The following is a 16,656-nucleotide window of genomic DNA, read 5'->3' as shown; positions in this document are numbered from 1 at the left end:
AAATGAAAGCCTATAAAGAAGATACTTGCATTCAGTGAACATATAGTTATATGTGGATTCTGTGGTTCCAAGGACAGTGTTAACATTTATCACATGGATTGCTTAAGCGCTGAGTTCCTAAGGTCCTGAAGAAATAGCCTTACACTATTGAAAAAGTTACATGCAAAGTTATACTGATATGAGGGAGGAGTAAAGTATTTTTCCAGGATGGGAAAGCATAAGCTATATCCTCAGATATACTGCAGGCTTAAAGGAAAGGATTTCCAGGTGGAAAATAATTTAGAACCAGACAATTTTCATGAGTAATTACAGGCCGGGGAAACTACATCCTGACATTAATAATTTGTACAGTTTTCCAAGCAAAATCTTTGGTATTTTTGTGAATTCCCTAAGACATGAAAAGCAATGCAAATTGTAGGAAAAAATATAATGCATGCATATGTATTTTATTTATTCTACTTTTGCGGGTTTTACTACAATCTTTGCGAATGACAAACTGAGAGCCAGAAGATAAGAATATACAAATTATGTTTTGTCTGACAGAGGGCTGCGGCATCTCTAATTTACAACAATTAGTATTGGTGACACACCAAACCATGCTATAATTTGTTCTCGAAGCAACAATGCTTCTCCGGAAAAATCTTTGGTAATGGCAAATTTTCCTGTTTAATAGTATGAGTTAACGCTTACATGGCTGTTTAGTAATAGCTTGTGAATACTTACAAATCAAGCTGTTATGTTTATATGTTTATGATTCTAGGTAAACCAGTGGTTGGTGTGCTTTGACTTAAAATAACTCCACAACATAAATTTAAAATGAAAATGATCCTTTTCCATTGGCTGAAACATTTAACATATACATAAAAACTTTGGATAAGTACAACACTTACGAAGACAGTACTATGGCAACTGCATCATTGAGGACACTTTCACCAAAAAGAAGCGCGTACAGCTCTACATCAACTTGAAGTTCATGGAATATCGCAAGAACGGTCACTGACAAATAGAAGAATTGAGAATACAGATTAGAAAACACCATTAAGGTTTGACATGTGCAAACATAGGTTCTTTTGAGATGGGTGTGGGAATTGTTGATGCAATACCCTCCTCTGAATAACAAGTTAAACCATCAAATAAGAACTCAAAGAAAGAAAGTACCTCAACAATTGTTATTAACATATGACATATGTTGGCCTCCTCAGCTCATAACACAGAATGTACCTATCCTAACGTATGAATTGAAGGTCTATCATAAAAAAATATTTTGACCAATTACAAATGTGCTCTAGATTGTTGCTCAAAAAGTCACAATTTATCTTTCAACTGTATTTTTTTTAATGTACTTATACATATTTTTTGAAACTGTAGTAACAGAAAATATTTTCTATATTAAAACCAACACAGCAAAGCCAATTTAACCCTCATAGCTAATCAGCCAGTAAGGAAGACTATTGCCTAACCTCTAATGCAGTAGTAAAACAATACAACTATGTGACTGGAAGGCCTGAATTACTCACTGGCTGATGTTTGCTGTTGAATTTTTAAGTGGATGCTACATAGGGCAGTGCTTAATTTCAGCTACCACCGTTACGGATGACCATTTTTTCTGTTATTTATAAATGTTGCACTTATCCTGATAAACTAAATTGATTCCAAGACACATATTGGTTTTGAGGGCCCTCTTGAAATCTTTAAACGAGGCAGACACTCAATAAAAAGTCATGGGTATTACATTACTAGGAAGCAAGAAAATACTAATAAACATTTATCATTATGGCCACAAATTGAAGTCTGGGCATTTTTAAGAGACACTGATCCCTAGAGCACGGAGAACAGACAGAGACACACAGGGCTTTTACCTCAGACAGATTAAAGCCATATCATGAAGGCACCTGCATGTTAGGCATGGAGTCTAAAACATCCATAGGCCTTAATTTGCTGCCAGTAAAGTGACATAAAGAAGCTGTTCTGAAACACAAAAACAAAGATAATGCCCCTGCGTATTATGAATACTCTAATATTATCTGTCAGCATTCGATCACACTAGAATTCACCCTTGTGGCACAGGAGCACGTCAGCATGTGAAGTAAAAAAATGTGATGATGTTGAGTTGTTTGTTAAAGAAACTGTGATGGGTGTTTCTTTCGTGGATAATAATTAAAATTGATGTTTCTCTTAGCACAGAATGTATTATTGTGTGTAGTGTGTGTTTCCAGCTGGAGCACATGGCTACATGCACTGTTTACAGTAGCACACATACGTGTCGCCAGTACATCAAGTGCATTTAAAGCCAGTGCTTAATTTGTAAAAAAAGAAGTGCAGGTGCTGAAAATTTTGCCAATGAGGCCACCGCTCAAGTCTTCCTCCGGTGAGCTCCACTTTCAAGACTCTCACTGCCTCAGTCTCTATCTTCTAACCTTGATCTGTTGTCTGTCCCCTAAATCTTTGCTCTAAGAGTCTATCCTCTTACCTCTCTATTTTTTTCTATCACATTTGTCACAACCTGTATTTCTGATTTGCACTGTATTCATTTTAGCCCTGCCCTTTTGTCTCACTTTTATCCATGCTCTGCTCCCCTCGATCTTGGCTCTTTACTATCACTCTCCAGCAGTGATTAGCTGTGTCTCCATTTTATCATTTGTCTGCTTTTTTTCTTCTGTCCTCTCCTCCACATCCTTTCATTCTATCTTCTCTCTTCTTAATGCTCTCTTCTTCACATCATGGCGCTTTCTCTTTGTATCTAATTTGCTCTCCTCCTTTTCTTCTACTTTGCTCTGTTTTATCTCTCTCCTCTCTTGTTGTTTCTTCTCCTCTTTACTCTTGCTGTCTCTCCTCTCTAACACTGCTGCTGCCTGTGACCCCTGTCGTCAGCTTATACATGTCCCTGCTATTTTGAACTCTGCGTTTTCCTGTTGTCTTTCCTAAAGAAGCGGAAGATGACGTGTTTTACTTTCTTACCTACACCCATTGCAAAAACAAAATGTACACCAAATGAAAATGCTTTTTTGCATATATTAATCAGTGTGGTATGACTGAGTTTATTGCAGAACAGGCGGCTGCTTGAGCAAAGCAGGTCATGTCACTGCTAGTGCTGCCTGTAATTAGTAGGTCCAGGGATGACGACGGCATCAGCATCCACTGCTCAGCTTGCTGTGATCCTGCCTGCTACAGCACAGGCATTGTCCCCAGCCGTAATGCTGCCAATGCCGTTAAGTATGGCTGTGGTGCTTACTGGACTCACTCACGCTCCGCAATTACCATGCTGGGGTGCAGAGCACAGATTCTACTAGTGACGCCATGGCATACAAAAGTTGTGCTCGGCCACAGCCGCAGCAAGCACATTGAGGATAGCAGCAATGCAGGGCTGCCGGATATGATACTATGGCTACGCAACAAGTGGAAAGACCACACTTACTTTTATTTATTCTTCCTCAAGAGCCCTCACTCACAGTTTCCAAATGCGATCTTGCAGCTTCCTTGCCTCAACTCCGTCATGAGCCAGCCCCCAGCTACAATTATCCAATGGGAGGTTTAGGCTCAGGCAGTGGCAGGGTGCAGTAGACTAGGGGAATAGAATGCAAGACATAGTTTGTCGATGACTTCTTGGATTTGTAATCAGCGTGTAATCAGCATGTTGACATCATTACTAAAGTGCTGATACACAATCTGGGACAGGGATATGCCGGCCTGCCTATGAACATTTACCAGTCAGTCACCATGCAATGTATGTTTTTATTTTGAATTAAACAATTAATATTGAGACCACCACCTGCAGGTTCAGAAATTGTAGCCCGGGCCCTGTGAAAGAAGTGCAGGTGCTGAGCACCTGAAAGCACCTGCTCAAATCAAGCACTGAAAGAGCCCACACTTTCGAATGGGCATGCATGTGTCTTAATATTGCTAATCACTGATGCAGGGAAGCATTCGAGTGAATTCATGCATAAGCGTGCCTTTACAACGGTATATGAAACCTATGGTGTTTTAGGCAATACTACATCAAAAGAAGTATTTCTCAACACACCTGTGCTCTATAATCTATGTTTTCTTTTTGGTGTGGGTGGATGCCAAACAAACATGCTGACCTAGTAGGGTGGGGTTGGTTTAGCACTCTGTTAATCTTCAAATGTTTAAATTGCAACATGTCCCAGGTTGGTCCAGTGGAAAAGTACACTTTTACATCTTATACCAGAATATAAATAGAGAATGTTAAAGTCAGTTCTACTTTGAATTACAGTGCCAGCTGATAATTAGTTCTACACATTCGCTGAGTTTTTGGGTATCGTGTCTAAATCTGACACTTTCTCAATAGTGTTCAGTTCTGCTACCCAGAATCTCACAAGCTACTACCCTTGCCCTGCTGGAACAGGACACTGAGTAAACGTATTATTTACACTGAGAAACAGCAACGAGCCATCGTGAGAAATTGAGCTCATTTATTGAATGAAAAAGATTTGAAGAACTTCATAAGTGCGGATGTAGGAAAGAAGGGAATAACAGTCTGCACCTGACCCCCCTTTAAGCAAAGAAATCCAGGATACAGCCTGAGACTCCTCTTTGCCCATGTGGAATCTTCATGCTTCGGCTTAATGTTCTAAATCAAAGGAAGCTGCAGCCTGCTTGTAAGAATTCCAGAGGACCAGTTAAAATTGGGTATTTCTCCTGCTTACCCTATGGAAAGTCCTTGCAGTGAGTGGATGGAGTAGATCTATGCTTTGGAGAATTCTAGTAGACCGATTTGAATTGGATATCTTCCTGCGGACCTGAAACTGGAGTAGCAGGAAGCCTCTTGCAATTGGAAAGGGTTTGCTGTAGTTTAAAAATAACAGTTTTGAACATCTGCAGACTTTCCTTCATCTCTGGAGCTCCAGGACAAGGTATCAACAACAGAAAAAAAGATGTAATTATTTTTCCCTCCTGCTCAGAGCGTTTTGGAATGACGTATAAGGCTTCACAGACACATCCAACCTCATTCAGCTCTTCACAGATAGAGCTTTTCCAGATGGAAGGTTTTTGACTTCCCAAAACGTCCATAGGTAAAAAAAACTTCAGCGGGACCAACAGCTAGTTTTTACTTGGGTCTGGTCACTCAAAAGGTAGGCAGAGTGAAAGCCAAGGCCACAGTAAACTGCAAGCAAGACAGTTACTTTTTGTCATACTTGGCACTTGCCACAGGGTAACAATGAACTCCCTTTTCAAATGTTTTACTGGAAGATTTGCATTTTTCATTTTCTTTATGCATTTTGATCCCCTCATTCCATTTATTTTTTCATTTTTGTGACTTTTTAACAAATGTACACATTTTTTGGTAACTTGGTATAGACCGTTCAAGTTTTTGTTTTTCAATTGACATCTCAACTGCACAGATTACAAATGTGTGAAGAAATGATAAAAAGAGATAAATTAACAGAACCAGTAGTGTGGAGACATATTAAAGTATCTTTAACTACAAGAATCTAGATCGCTCCTTTCCATACCTAATTTACTCCAGCATTAAACAAGATGTCCCTCACCAGTATATCTAATATCAATATATTACAAAACCTTTGACAGAAAGCACAAAGCATTAGATGTGGACTGATGAGAGAGCATATCAGATTCTTGAGTAAAGGGAGAAAACTAGTACATCAGAACAGGTCTCGGCTAATGGTAGGTAAAGATGCTGGAAAGCTTCCCTTCCAACCTGAGGCGCAGTACGGAAAACAAGAAGGAAAAGTGGATGAACAAGTCACTTGTACTGAATTGAGCAAGAGTGAAAGGAAGTACCACTAACAACGGCTCCCTTTCATTTCCAACATAATTTGGAACAAAATCCTTAACTGCAAATCCTGCTTGAGTGATTATCTTGCACCATGACGAATGTGTGTGACTGGCTGCCTCCAGCTGGCCTTGAGAAGGTCGATGCATTACTCCCTGGGAAGGGAGAGCACTGCAAGGTTGCCCGTGAAGCTGCATATCTCCAGGGCTGCTGCTGTAGGACCCATACATATCCATGTGGGTGTTACATAGATCCCTAAAGAGTGCCAGGCTGAAAAGACTGAAACCGTGATGAGTGGTTCCTTTCCAGTTGACAAGATTGTACACAGCCCTATTAAAGTATGACCATGTGCAAGATGGTGGTTGCATCTTACTAGAGCTCCCGGCTTGCCACAATCCTGCTTTAATCAGAGCCTCTGAGGGACAGAACCAGATTCACAGACGGCCGAAACCTGCAATGGTTCAAGTGAGTCCAGCACAGCTGTGTGCTAGCTGACAATTCCACAGTACGGCACGGCCCGATGGGACCAGGAGGCCTTAGCTGAAGCACGGCTGCGGAGACTTAAAGGTGAGTGGCTTTCCGAATGTGCAACTGCCCCCCACGGATGTTACTGTGGGTACTGGCTGGTGGGGCCCCACCCCTCTATGGTGGTGACAATCTGTTTTGGGGAGTGATGGATTCCACCTCCCTCCAGAGAGGCCTGTGCCAGGGACTGTTTGCACTCCCTTGCAGTTTTATCTCCCCCAGAGTCAGAGGCTAGGCAGTGAGGCCGAGATCCCACAGAACTGCGCAGCACTGGACATTCCACTACCATCTTGGTACCGCATTTGGGGTTGTAGGCAGCTCACCTCCTGAAGAATATGAGGGCAGACAACTCCCCGAGAAGCTAAAGGGTTCTGTGGACTACCTTTGTGGCCTCACTACCAACTGTGAGGAGAGAGGGCTTGGAACTGGGCACCCCCCTGGCACTACAGTGCCACAGCTAGGCAAACAACTGAAGACTGCACACACGTGAGGAGGACCCTACTGCCCAAAGGAGCCTGCCCTGTAGCAGACTGGGAAGCCCAGCTGCATTATCCGTAACTGTTGGCGGCAGGTAGGGTGGATCCCAGCTGAGAGGTTGATGTCCGAGTGACATACTGGCGGTACTCTGGCTGCTTGTGCTGTTTCCTATTTGAGGGTCTGGCGGGCCCGGATTGACAGATGGAGCGGGATGGCTAAGGACAAGTGCCTCTCTAAGCTGTACAAGTACATTCAGACACTTCCAAGGGTGGAGGCCCTTGGAGCCCCAGATAGATGGTTATGCATCACTAGCAGCACCCGATACTGGATCCATCATAAGCAATGAAGCCCTCCTCCAGGCCAATCAAGAGTCCAGGCTCACCATAGAGCCCAAGATCGGTGAGGTGGGTGCCGAGGTCTCGCTCATCTGCCAGGCCAGGTGACAGAGGGGCACAGTTAAATCTTCACCCTTGAGGATACCGTGATTTAGTTGCAACAGACGATTAAAAAACTACTGGTGCTGGGGAGAGATGGCAGCGAAGATTGAGGAAGCAGAAGGACGCTCCGATCGCAACAACCAGCGCTTTGTGGTGTTAGAAGAGGGAGCTGAAGAGAATAATCCAGAGAAGTTCTTGGAGAATTGGCTTTGTTCCTTTCTGTCTATTTCCTCACTGAGCAGGCTCACCAGGCCCTCATCACGCCATTATTGCCAGGTTTCTCAACTACAGAGAAAAGGACTTGGTCCTACACACCCGGAGGTCTCTGGGCTAAACTCTCACAGATCCTCGAAAGTTCTCGTTTTCCCGGACTATATCAGAATTGTTCAGGCCCAGAGGAAATCATCTGAACATGTCAAGCAGAGGCTCTGAACAATGAACCTCAAGTACATGCTCATATTTCCAGCCAAGCTCAATGTGTTTTTCTAGGGGTAAGACCATCCTCTTCGACCACCCTGACCCAATACGGGAGTGGACAGATCCCCAGACACAACATAAACTACCTTGTCCTTAAGAACTTTGGCACTCAGCAGATGGGCAGCCTATCTGGGACAGGCGGCGTGTGGTGTAGATGGCACACATGCAAGGTGACATATACTCATTGCTATGCTTCACACAAGTCACTCCAGGCTTGACCACTTGTTTATGTCAACAGACTCCCTGCCCATGGTCTCTGGCACCCATGGTCTCTGGCACCCATGGTCTCTGGCACCCATGGTCTTGTGCGAGGTCTTCAGACCATGCACTGGTTGATGTACAGCTCGGGGTGGCTGAGCCCAGGGCACCTGGAATCAGGCTGTTCTACGCTTGGTGACTTAGGGAAGAACACTAGTTGACCTTTTACGGGCAGCCATAGGGGAATATTTTGACCTAAATCAACACTCAGCAGAGTCCCCGGTGAGTCCCTAAAAGGCCTTCAAAATGGTGGTTCATGTTAAAGCATTTGAGGCAGTACGTGACCTGGAATATAAGAGGGAAAAGGAAATCATCGTATTAGAAACACGGATCCTTAATCTTGAACTTTCCAGTGGGTTGGCCTCAACTCTTACGTCTATGCAACAGTTAGAAGAGCTCCGTGTGACGCTCCGTGGGACAGAGAGACAAATTCCACAACACTGAGAGAGTTAATGAGGCACTAGCTTATTTCCAATTATATGAGCAAGGCAATAAGTCAGGGACACTGATTTGCTGGCTGTCCCAGCACCAGGAGGGACAACGTGTCGTGTGGGTGATTCAGACACCGGAGGGTCAGCTGATCCGTGTCTCCGCAGGGATTACAGAGACCTTTGCCCATTACTAATACACCCTTTAAGCTGCAGAACCCCACCGCCACCAGAACAGTCCCACCTGATAGCTGAGGACCTACCCACTCTCATGCACTCAAACAGATTTGGTTGCTCCTCTGACCTTCAGGCAGCTATTAGGGTGTCCCCCTCCGGTAAAACATCAGGACTAAATGGACAAATTCTGCAAAAGGTTCTCTCCCTTCTGGCACCACAGCTACTGCACCTCTTCATGAAAATAGGCAGCACCGGGTGCTTACGCTGAACCGAAGGATCGCTACTATCACTACAATACTCAAGCCAGGCAAACCATCTGACATCATACGCACCTATTTTCCTGTTAAATGTGCAATTCAGGCTCCTGGCCAAAACGATGACTCCTATACTTGCCAGAGTTATCACATCACTTGGTTCACAAGGAAAGAATGGTTAAGTCTGGCAGAGGCACCAGTCACTGCCTGCGCAAGCTCCAGGTTGCAGTTTCACAGGTAATCCAACCGCAGGGTCCAGCAGCCCTGCTTCTGGTCGGCTAAGAAAAAGCATTTAACATAATTAATGGTCTCTTCCTCTTCCACATTCTGCGCCGAACTAACTTCAGCTAAAGATTCTTAACTCTGGTTAAGTCCCTCTATAATTACACGTGTGAAAGTGTGCATGTAAATGGGACGCATTCAGTCCCATTCACCATTCAACAAGGAGCAAGACAGGGCTAACCCTTCTCATGGTGCCTCTGACCGCATGAATCAGAGTAGATGCACAACTGCAGGGTTTTCACTGGGCAACCAACCATGATGAGAGTGTAGCACTGCATACCGACGATATGCTACTATATAAACAATCCTGGCGATGACTTTCACCCCACCTGTTCCAAATGCTTGACATATACTGCAGGGCTCGAAAAGCATTGGCACAACAGGTCAACTGAGGGAAAATCTCAGCATAATCATTTAACCAGCTGAATCCCCCCACACCCGTGCCAGACTTCAGACTACATATCTAAGGGTTTGTTCGGATACCTGGGTTTGTTGGGATACCTGGGTTTTACTATCACCCGTGATCCGCAATAAGCCTGAGATCTGAACATAGCCCCTATTTTGAATAGGTGTGCAGTGACCTAGACTCCTGGACACATCTTCCCTCTCAATTTCCTTGGCCCAGTGGCGCTTTATACAATGCAGGTGCTCCCTTGCTTCCTCTATATGCTACAAAGCCACCCATATATATCCCCCCTACCTTCTTTGAAGAGCTCCAATCCACATCTAGGAGGTTATTTTAGACTGCTAAAGCATCCAGAGTAGTATATGCCAAAAACACAGTGTCAGTCTTTGAAGGCGGCCGGTGCACCAAAACTCCGCTTATATTACTGGGTGGTGCAGATGGTCCAGCAAGGGGGCTCAATATTTGTGGAGTGCCACGGCTCCTCCAGGAATCTGGAGTTGTCGATCCTTGAACAATGGAGGTGTGCAATGTCGGCTTTATGGGAGCCATCCTCCTACCTCTCTCCTTCAGGTCTCTAGGAACTCACTGCTGTGTTGGCAGACTGCCCTGAGCCATACCAAATGGCTCGGCAGGCCTACTGCTCAAACTCTGCTCTGGAATGGGACGTGGCTAAAATGGGTGACTCAGCTGAAAGGCTTTCATGAATGGGACCTGATTAGGACCTCTGCACTGGGGGACCTATGGGACACTGATCACAGTGTCCTTTGATTAACTCAAGACAGAGTAAGGGCATCACAACTCTCAGATCTTTAAGTGCTTGCAAATAACGGCATTCTCTGGAGGTCCACAGGGAGGCCTTAGGTGCAGTCCCAGACAACAATCCCCTGGAAGCTAAGCTGACAATGGCTCAGTTGGATTGGAAGGGTATTTACCAACTCTACAAGTCTCTCCAGCTCAGTACTCCCGACCTTCTACAAAAACTACTCAAGAGTTGGGCAGACAACGGGTAGGGGAATTTGATGACTGGCTAAAACGGCCTCACGATTGTTGTCCGCCCCTTCTAACCATAGGCTTACAGAGTTTAACTACTTCCACCCTGTGTCCTAAAGCCAAGAAAGGTTGTGGTGCGCGTTAAGTCAGTTGTTTGCAATGTAGAGACTCGGACGAGACGCTTTCACAGTAATTTACCATTGTAAATCAGTGTTTAGGACAGGTTGTCACAATGTAACCAATTTTGTCAAATAGCTACATTATATGCTACCTTGATGTTCTATCTTGGCTGTATTATTTGTTTGGTTTTAAACATATTAAAGCAATAAAAATGAACAGGTGTATTATTTAAAAAAGTATGCCGCTGTCACTTTTGCCCCCTTTCGCAAAGCCTTGGTAACCATGGAGCAAGGGTTTCTGGGAGAAAAAAAAAACTATCTCCCACCAGACTCCTGAAGCCCAACCCTTGCATATCTGATTCCCTTCTTAAGTGACAAGCGGGGTGGGCGTTCATTTTTTTGGTAGGTGGATTTGGTTTGGGCCTGTGATTGCTGCAACAGAGACTGCGATCACTTCCTGCCCAACTACAACTACTCTGTGAGAGCACAGAGACATGCATAAGAAGCCAGGATGAGGCAGACAAGGAAGCTGTGACCAGGCCACAGCGTGGTATGCCCCCCTAACCTGAGTTCATCGCACTGTGAACAAAGTAAATCGGCCTACTTACAACAAGATAAACCAAAGAAGAGTATGCCAGAGCCACTGCTAAAATTTCACCAACCATAAGTACAGCTTCCTGCCTGGGAGATTATTGTACCACACTTTAGAATCTCCACCAGGGCCCTTGCCATCAAATAGGGTGTGCCCACTGTTTTGTGCAGGACACTACTTATTTTGTAAAGAATTTCAGGTTTTCAGGTCAAAAAAGCCTTCTTCCAGCTCTCATCAACCTACTTGAGGGACTCCAGCTACATTCTCAGTGTCGGGTTTTGATGGAGGATCTGTTGTGCAGATATAGCACACTTTACATCTTTCCCACTAGCCTGCATTGCACAGCCTGGTGGGGAACATGCCCAGGCTCCCCTATCCTCATCTGAGCACCGAACGACGGCATTCAGACCTATCACAATGCTACAATGCAGCGTTGTGATAGGCAGGGAGCCCAGTGCTTCCTGACACGACGGAGGAGAGGCAGTGTCTGGCGATGTGAGGAGGGGGAAGTATTCATATTTGTATTTCTGATCTAAACTAAAGATTGAGGACAGTTTTAATTCAAAACCTACACTATGATCCAAGGAGTCCTAGAAGGATTCCACTGCGGCTGATGGATCTGATGAGCCAGACCTGTGTAAAATGTAGTAAACTCACCCAAAAAGGTGATTACCCAGAGAGTTTGCTGAATTCTCATGACATGTTACCACCAGTATCACTAGAGGCTCTAGAAAGCCCTGAAGATGCACTGAGACTGTTCCCGAAACAAGATTCACAAGAGACACCAGTGTTATGCAAATTAATTTTTACAAACAGTCGGTGAACCAACACACTTAGCTTAAAACCAAAAAATTGGAGCGTAAGCTATACAAACTTAAGAAGAAGAGGAAGGAGAGAAAAAAACTGCAAAAAAGATCTTAAAAAATGCAAATAGGTTTTGCACCAAGGCCAAGTGCTTAGAAAATCACAGCACAGTAGAAAAACAAATTCCACACCAATAAGTATTAAAAAAAGTAAGTGGTAGGAGTAGAAAGGGAAGTGGGCATGATGTGTACAATGCTCACATGCCATCATGGCATGAGCTTACGATGCTCTATATACCCAGCTTTTGGTACCGTCATTAAGGGACAAGGTAACCACAAAACCTAGAATGGGAAAGCATCAGGACATAAGAGGGAACACCCAAGACTAAGGTGGCTATTGTTGGTTGGGACTTATTTGATTTCTTGGAGCCAAAAAGAGTTTGGTTAAAAATACAATAAAATTATTTCTCCTACTTACACGGTGGACTATTGCATCGGACTATTTGCAGGATCTCATTCTGGTGAAAATCTATCTTGGGTCTGCCCAAAAATTTGCATGCCTCTGCAAAATATTGCTTCTAGGCAAACACATCTACCACATCTTCAACGTAAAAATAACCTTTTGGTCTAAAGTTTATATTGGAGTAACATTATTAAGCAAAGTATAATAGAAAAATATGGAGCATACCTGGATCTGTGGCAGAGATGATGGCACCAAAGAACAAGCAGTCTGTGAAGTAAAAATCACCTCCCAGTGTACCAGTCACGCTCATCAGCATCACGCAGCCGTACATGATTGACCTATTAGGCGTTGAAAGAAGATATGTAAGGATTGCAAGTATTTTACTCCTACATGACATAAATAATGCGGTTTTGATTTGTGTTATTTACATACAAACCTCTGGCCAGAAAGAGCCTATGATGAACCAATGTCTGCAGTTGGTTCAGGATACGGCAGTCAGACTGGTATTTAATTTGCTTAAATCTGACCATATCGATGAGACCCATTATTGGCTCCATTGGCTACAGCACATTAGTTGTAAGGTACTTTGCACATCATGCCGACATGGGCCTTAATGCATTCACAGAAGAGTTCATGGCCATGCCCCTTTCCTTCACATTGGGGGGAGGGCATTTCCTGATTGTACCTCCACAGCTCTGGGGACACCTGCCTTTTGTTCTTTGGACAGACAGTGAACCAGCGAATTTTCAATAAGGCTCTCAATCCCACTTATCTTTTTAGCGGCGCCTTTTGATTTATTTTTCCTTTCTTTCAGTCATACCAACAACATGCCACAAACAAGGCAGACATTTCTCTACTAATTTCCTCACTCATTCTCAAACCAAAAAAAAAAGAAGAAGTTGGGCAGCAAGCCCTTGGTCATGGATTTTGAAGAGTTGCCATGTGCATGGTCCATCCCGGCTGCTGCATGCCATAAAGACACTAGAATATAGTCAACAGCTACCTTTGCTGCAATCCTTTTTAGGTCTCGCACCTGGCGCGAAGCGCTGTCGTCAGCGAGATCTATTGTCGCCGACTTGCCTCGGAATGGGGACAGGCGATGGGCACGCGCAGGGCGAATGGAGGTCGTGAACGCGCCCATGAACACTCACATAGCGCGATGTGCCCATCTCCTGTCCCCCTTCCGTCCTCGCAAGCCTCATGCAGCATTACTTTTACTTTCCCTTCCCCCCCCCGCGCCCTCCTCCCCCATCGGCTCCACAGCCAGTCAAGGCGCACAGAAGTGCTCTTCACCGGCAATCACAGCACACCTTGGCATCATTCACAAGTACCCACAAAAACCCTGATCAGCAGCAGCACCTCTGGGGTTCTTACCTCCGAGTCCTCTCCAAACCGTGGCAGGGGTGGAAACTTAAGCTTCATATTCTCCATGTTCCCGAGCCTAGCTGGTGCGCAGGGTGCTAGAAAGGCATCTGGGTTCGGCAGAGCGGTTATGACGGTAGAACAGGTGCCATGTGTCCCCGCCTTGGGTGCCCTGGCGGCCCCCTCCCTGGGCCGCATGAGCTGTGCAGCACCCATAGGAGTACGGCGAAGTCTGCATGTGCCGCTCACTGGGCACAAGCCGCAGGACACGCCGATGTGCACGCTTGTGGCGCGCCTACAACGCGCACATGACGCTCCCCCACTTTCCCTTGTTTCCGTTCCTCCGGGCTGCATACCGAAGGCTATGACTCAACAGGACTGACATGGCGCACCTCCCGCAAAACTGAGTGGCACCTGCCCTCTGCTCACTTTCTTTTTCTGTCTTTTTGGTTTCTGTTTATTTAGAAGCGCGATTCCTATTTCGTAAAAGCCAACAAACGTCACATTGTTTAGAATAAACGTTCGTATTCCTTAATAATATTTGATGCACGTGCTTGCAGAGCCAGTTAGTGACATTTTTATGTGCCCAAATGGAGTGAAGGAAATGGGCTCTTTGGCCGCCGTTGGAAATGTGAAATACTGATTTCCGCTCTGTGAAGAACATTAGGAGCACCAGCTTCAAAGAGCCGCTCCTCTTAAATAGCAGAGGATTCAATGTTGCCCTCTTTCAGGGTTGAACTAACTGAAACATGCTGTCATATCTTTTATTAGCTCTGGGTTTGGTGCAGGTAAAATAACTGCAGGGACATCGGGACACCACCTATGTGCTTTTCCTTGGACAAAGAGCTCAACTTGTTCAGAATGTCAGCAATCTTCTACTTGTTTGTTTCTGCTGCTGGTTTCTTTGCTGCTTGGAGGTATCTTTTGGCTCCTGCCATGGGCTGGGCGGATGAACAAGTTGGACCCGCCTACCTGACGAGACCGCAGACTGCACCCACACCCGAACCTAGTGGGCAGCCCCCACCAACCTCCTATATCTCTCATTCTGTGGCCGCCAACTAACGGCGGGAGCGCGGGTCTCCGACCTCTTCCTCGACCTGATGAAATTTCGTTGTCGGCAGAGACGGCACGACCTACCAACACATGAGGGGAGTACGGGTACAGGTCTCAGGTGGCGTTTCGGAAAGTATTCAGGCTGCGGGGGAAATGCCTACCTCTGACCGCTCGCCGCGGCTTGCTCGCACCTTCACAGGCTACGTCTCTCAGGTTAGTGCTCCCAAGCCGAGGTAAATAGGGAAAAATTAGGGCTTAACTTTTTATCGCTCTTAATTCCTATGAGGAGAGATAGTGGCATACTTGTACTGCATGGCGCCAATGAAACAAGCATGGCCAGACACTGTATGCTGGAGGCCTTTTTGGGAATTACCAGGTCAATAAAGGGCTTTTGCTCCATCCTTTTCACACCCAGAAGATAGAAATTCCACCATACGGCCGTCTGTATACGTTTAATGTCAGAAATGCCAACGACGGGGACTGTGCTTTCAATGCCGCATCAGGTTGAGGTCTGCGAGTGCAATCACTAAGGGCAGGCATTTCATTCGAAGAGAAGAGTGCCTCCAGCCCAGATATTTACCAACTGTGCTCACGCCAACAAACCTGCCCCAGGTCATGTTTATGGTAGGCCCAATAGTGGCGCATTTAACAAGCATTTGCAATGCAATAGGTCTCGCATTTAGGAGAGTTTAAGCTATTGTGTGTTATCAAAAGAGACTAGCTTAAATATGACCAATATTGTTAGGACTCTGATTAGATTTGTCATGGGCACCTCATTGGTGAGTTCATGAAGCCCTCACCCACCAACCTGGTTGGTGGCCTGCTTCATCATCGGGCCCACCCTGTGACACCTAATGTGTCCCGGGTGTGCTGCGACGCCTGATTACAGCAGAGCTGGTATTTTACTGAGAGTGCAGTGTGAGGTGTAAAATGAAGTGTGAGTTAAAACGGCTTGGCGAGGGTCCCAGTACCCGAGGGTAAATTATTTTTTTATTTTTATTGCAGAAACATAAAGAGGAATTTCAGTATTCAATCAGTAGTCCATCTAGTCATCCTTTCGGTACTGAATAAAATCAAAAAGGTCTCACACTGCCATATAGCCCACATCCCGAAGGCCGGGCGGCGAATATCATCATTGCGATTGAATGCATCTAAGTATCGTGTAGGGTATTCTGCTTTTACTTTATATTTTTCCCTCGCTCCCCCCCTCCAACAATCCAACGCAATGAAAACTAAACAAAGCAGTCGGTAATCAGCAGTTTAAACACTCCCCTTACCCTCCCTACCCAATGCACGTCCAAAACAAAGTTCGTCATAGTGTCACTCATTTCCGAGGGAGCCCCCCCTTCTCAACCCCCCATCCAGCCCATGGTAGTACCGCCACTTGTACCACACCTTTCTAAATTGTTTGGGGCACCCCCTTGCTTTATACGTCACTCTCTTGGCTGCCATGTACAGGTCCAACCCCCTTCTCCACTCCTCCAATCTCGGAGGTTCCGGTGACCCCAATACTTAGCAATATCCCTTTTAGCCACCACTAACGCCAGCACTAAGAAGATAAGAAGTGGGCGTGGCAAATCTACCTCATTGGTCTTGCCCTACAATGCCAGCTTAGGTTCACACTGAAGCGGGAACCCCAATACCTCTCCTAGTTCTGTAAAGAGGTGTTTCCAATACATCTGAATCTTGTCGCATGACCATATAGTGTGAAAGAAATCCCCGTCCTGTTGGCAGCCCCTTAGGCAGTGAGTGTCTTCCACCTTCCCCATTCTATGAAGTCTCAGTCTGTCATAATATG

The 16,656-nt window shown here is 45.3% G+C and overlaps 1 protein-coding gene across 1 annotated transcript in view; it reads right to left on the bottom strand.

Annotated features, from left to right (window-relative positions):
- SLC9A6 (solute carrier family 9 member A6) overlaps nucleotides 1-16,656 on the bottom strand; it is a 361,491-nt gene that overhangs the window by 202,171 nt on the left and 142,664 nt on the right. The window contains exons 5-6 of the mRNA XM_078688580.1: nucleotides 12,669-12,781; nucleotides 891-996 (exon numbers count right to left, since the gene is read on the bottom strand). Of these exons, the coding sequence (XP_078544706.1) occupies nucleotides 891-996; nucleotides 12,669-12,781 (219 nt within the window). The remainder of the gene's footprint in view (nucleotides 1-890; nucleotides 997-12,668; nucleotides 12,782-16,656) is intronic.

Source organism: Lissotriton helveticus, chromosome 4_1 (assembly GCF_964261635.1).
Source record: "Lissotriton helveticus chromosome 4_1, aLisHel1.1, whole genome shotgun sequence".
Lineage (NCBI taxonomy): Eukaryota > Metazoa > Chordata > Amphibia > Caudata > Salamandridae > Lissotriton > Lissotriton helveticus.
The sequence above is the reverse complement of the archived record's forward strand: the minus strand, read 5'-3'. Positions and strand labels throughout refer to the sequence as shown.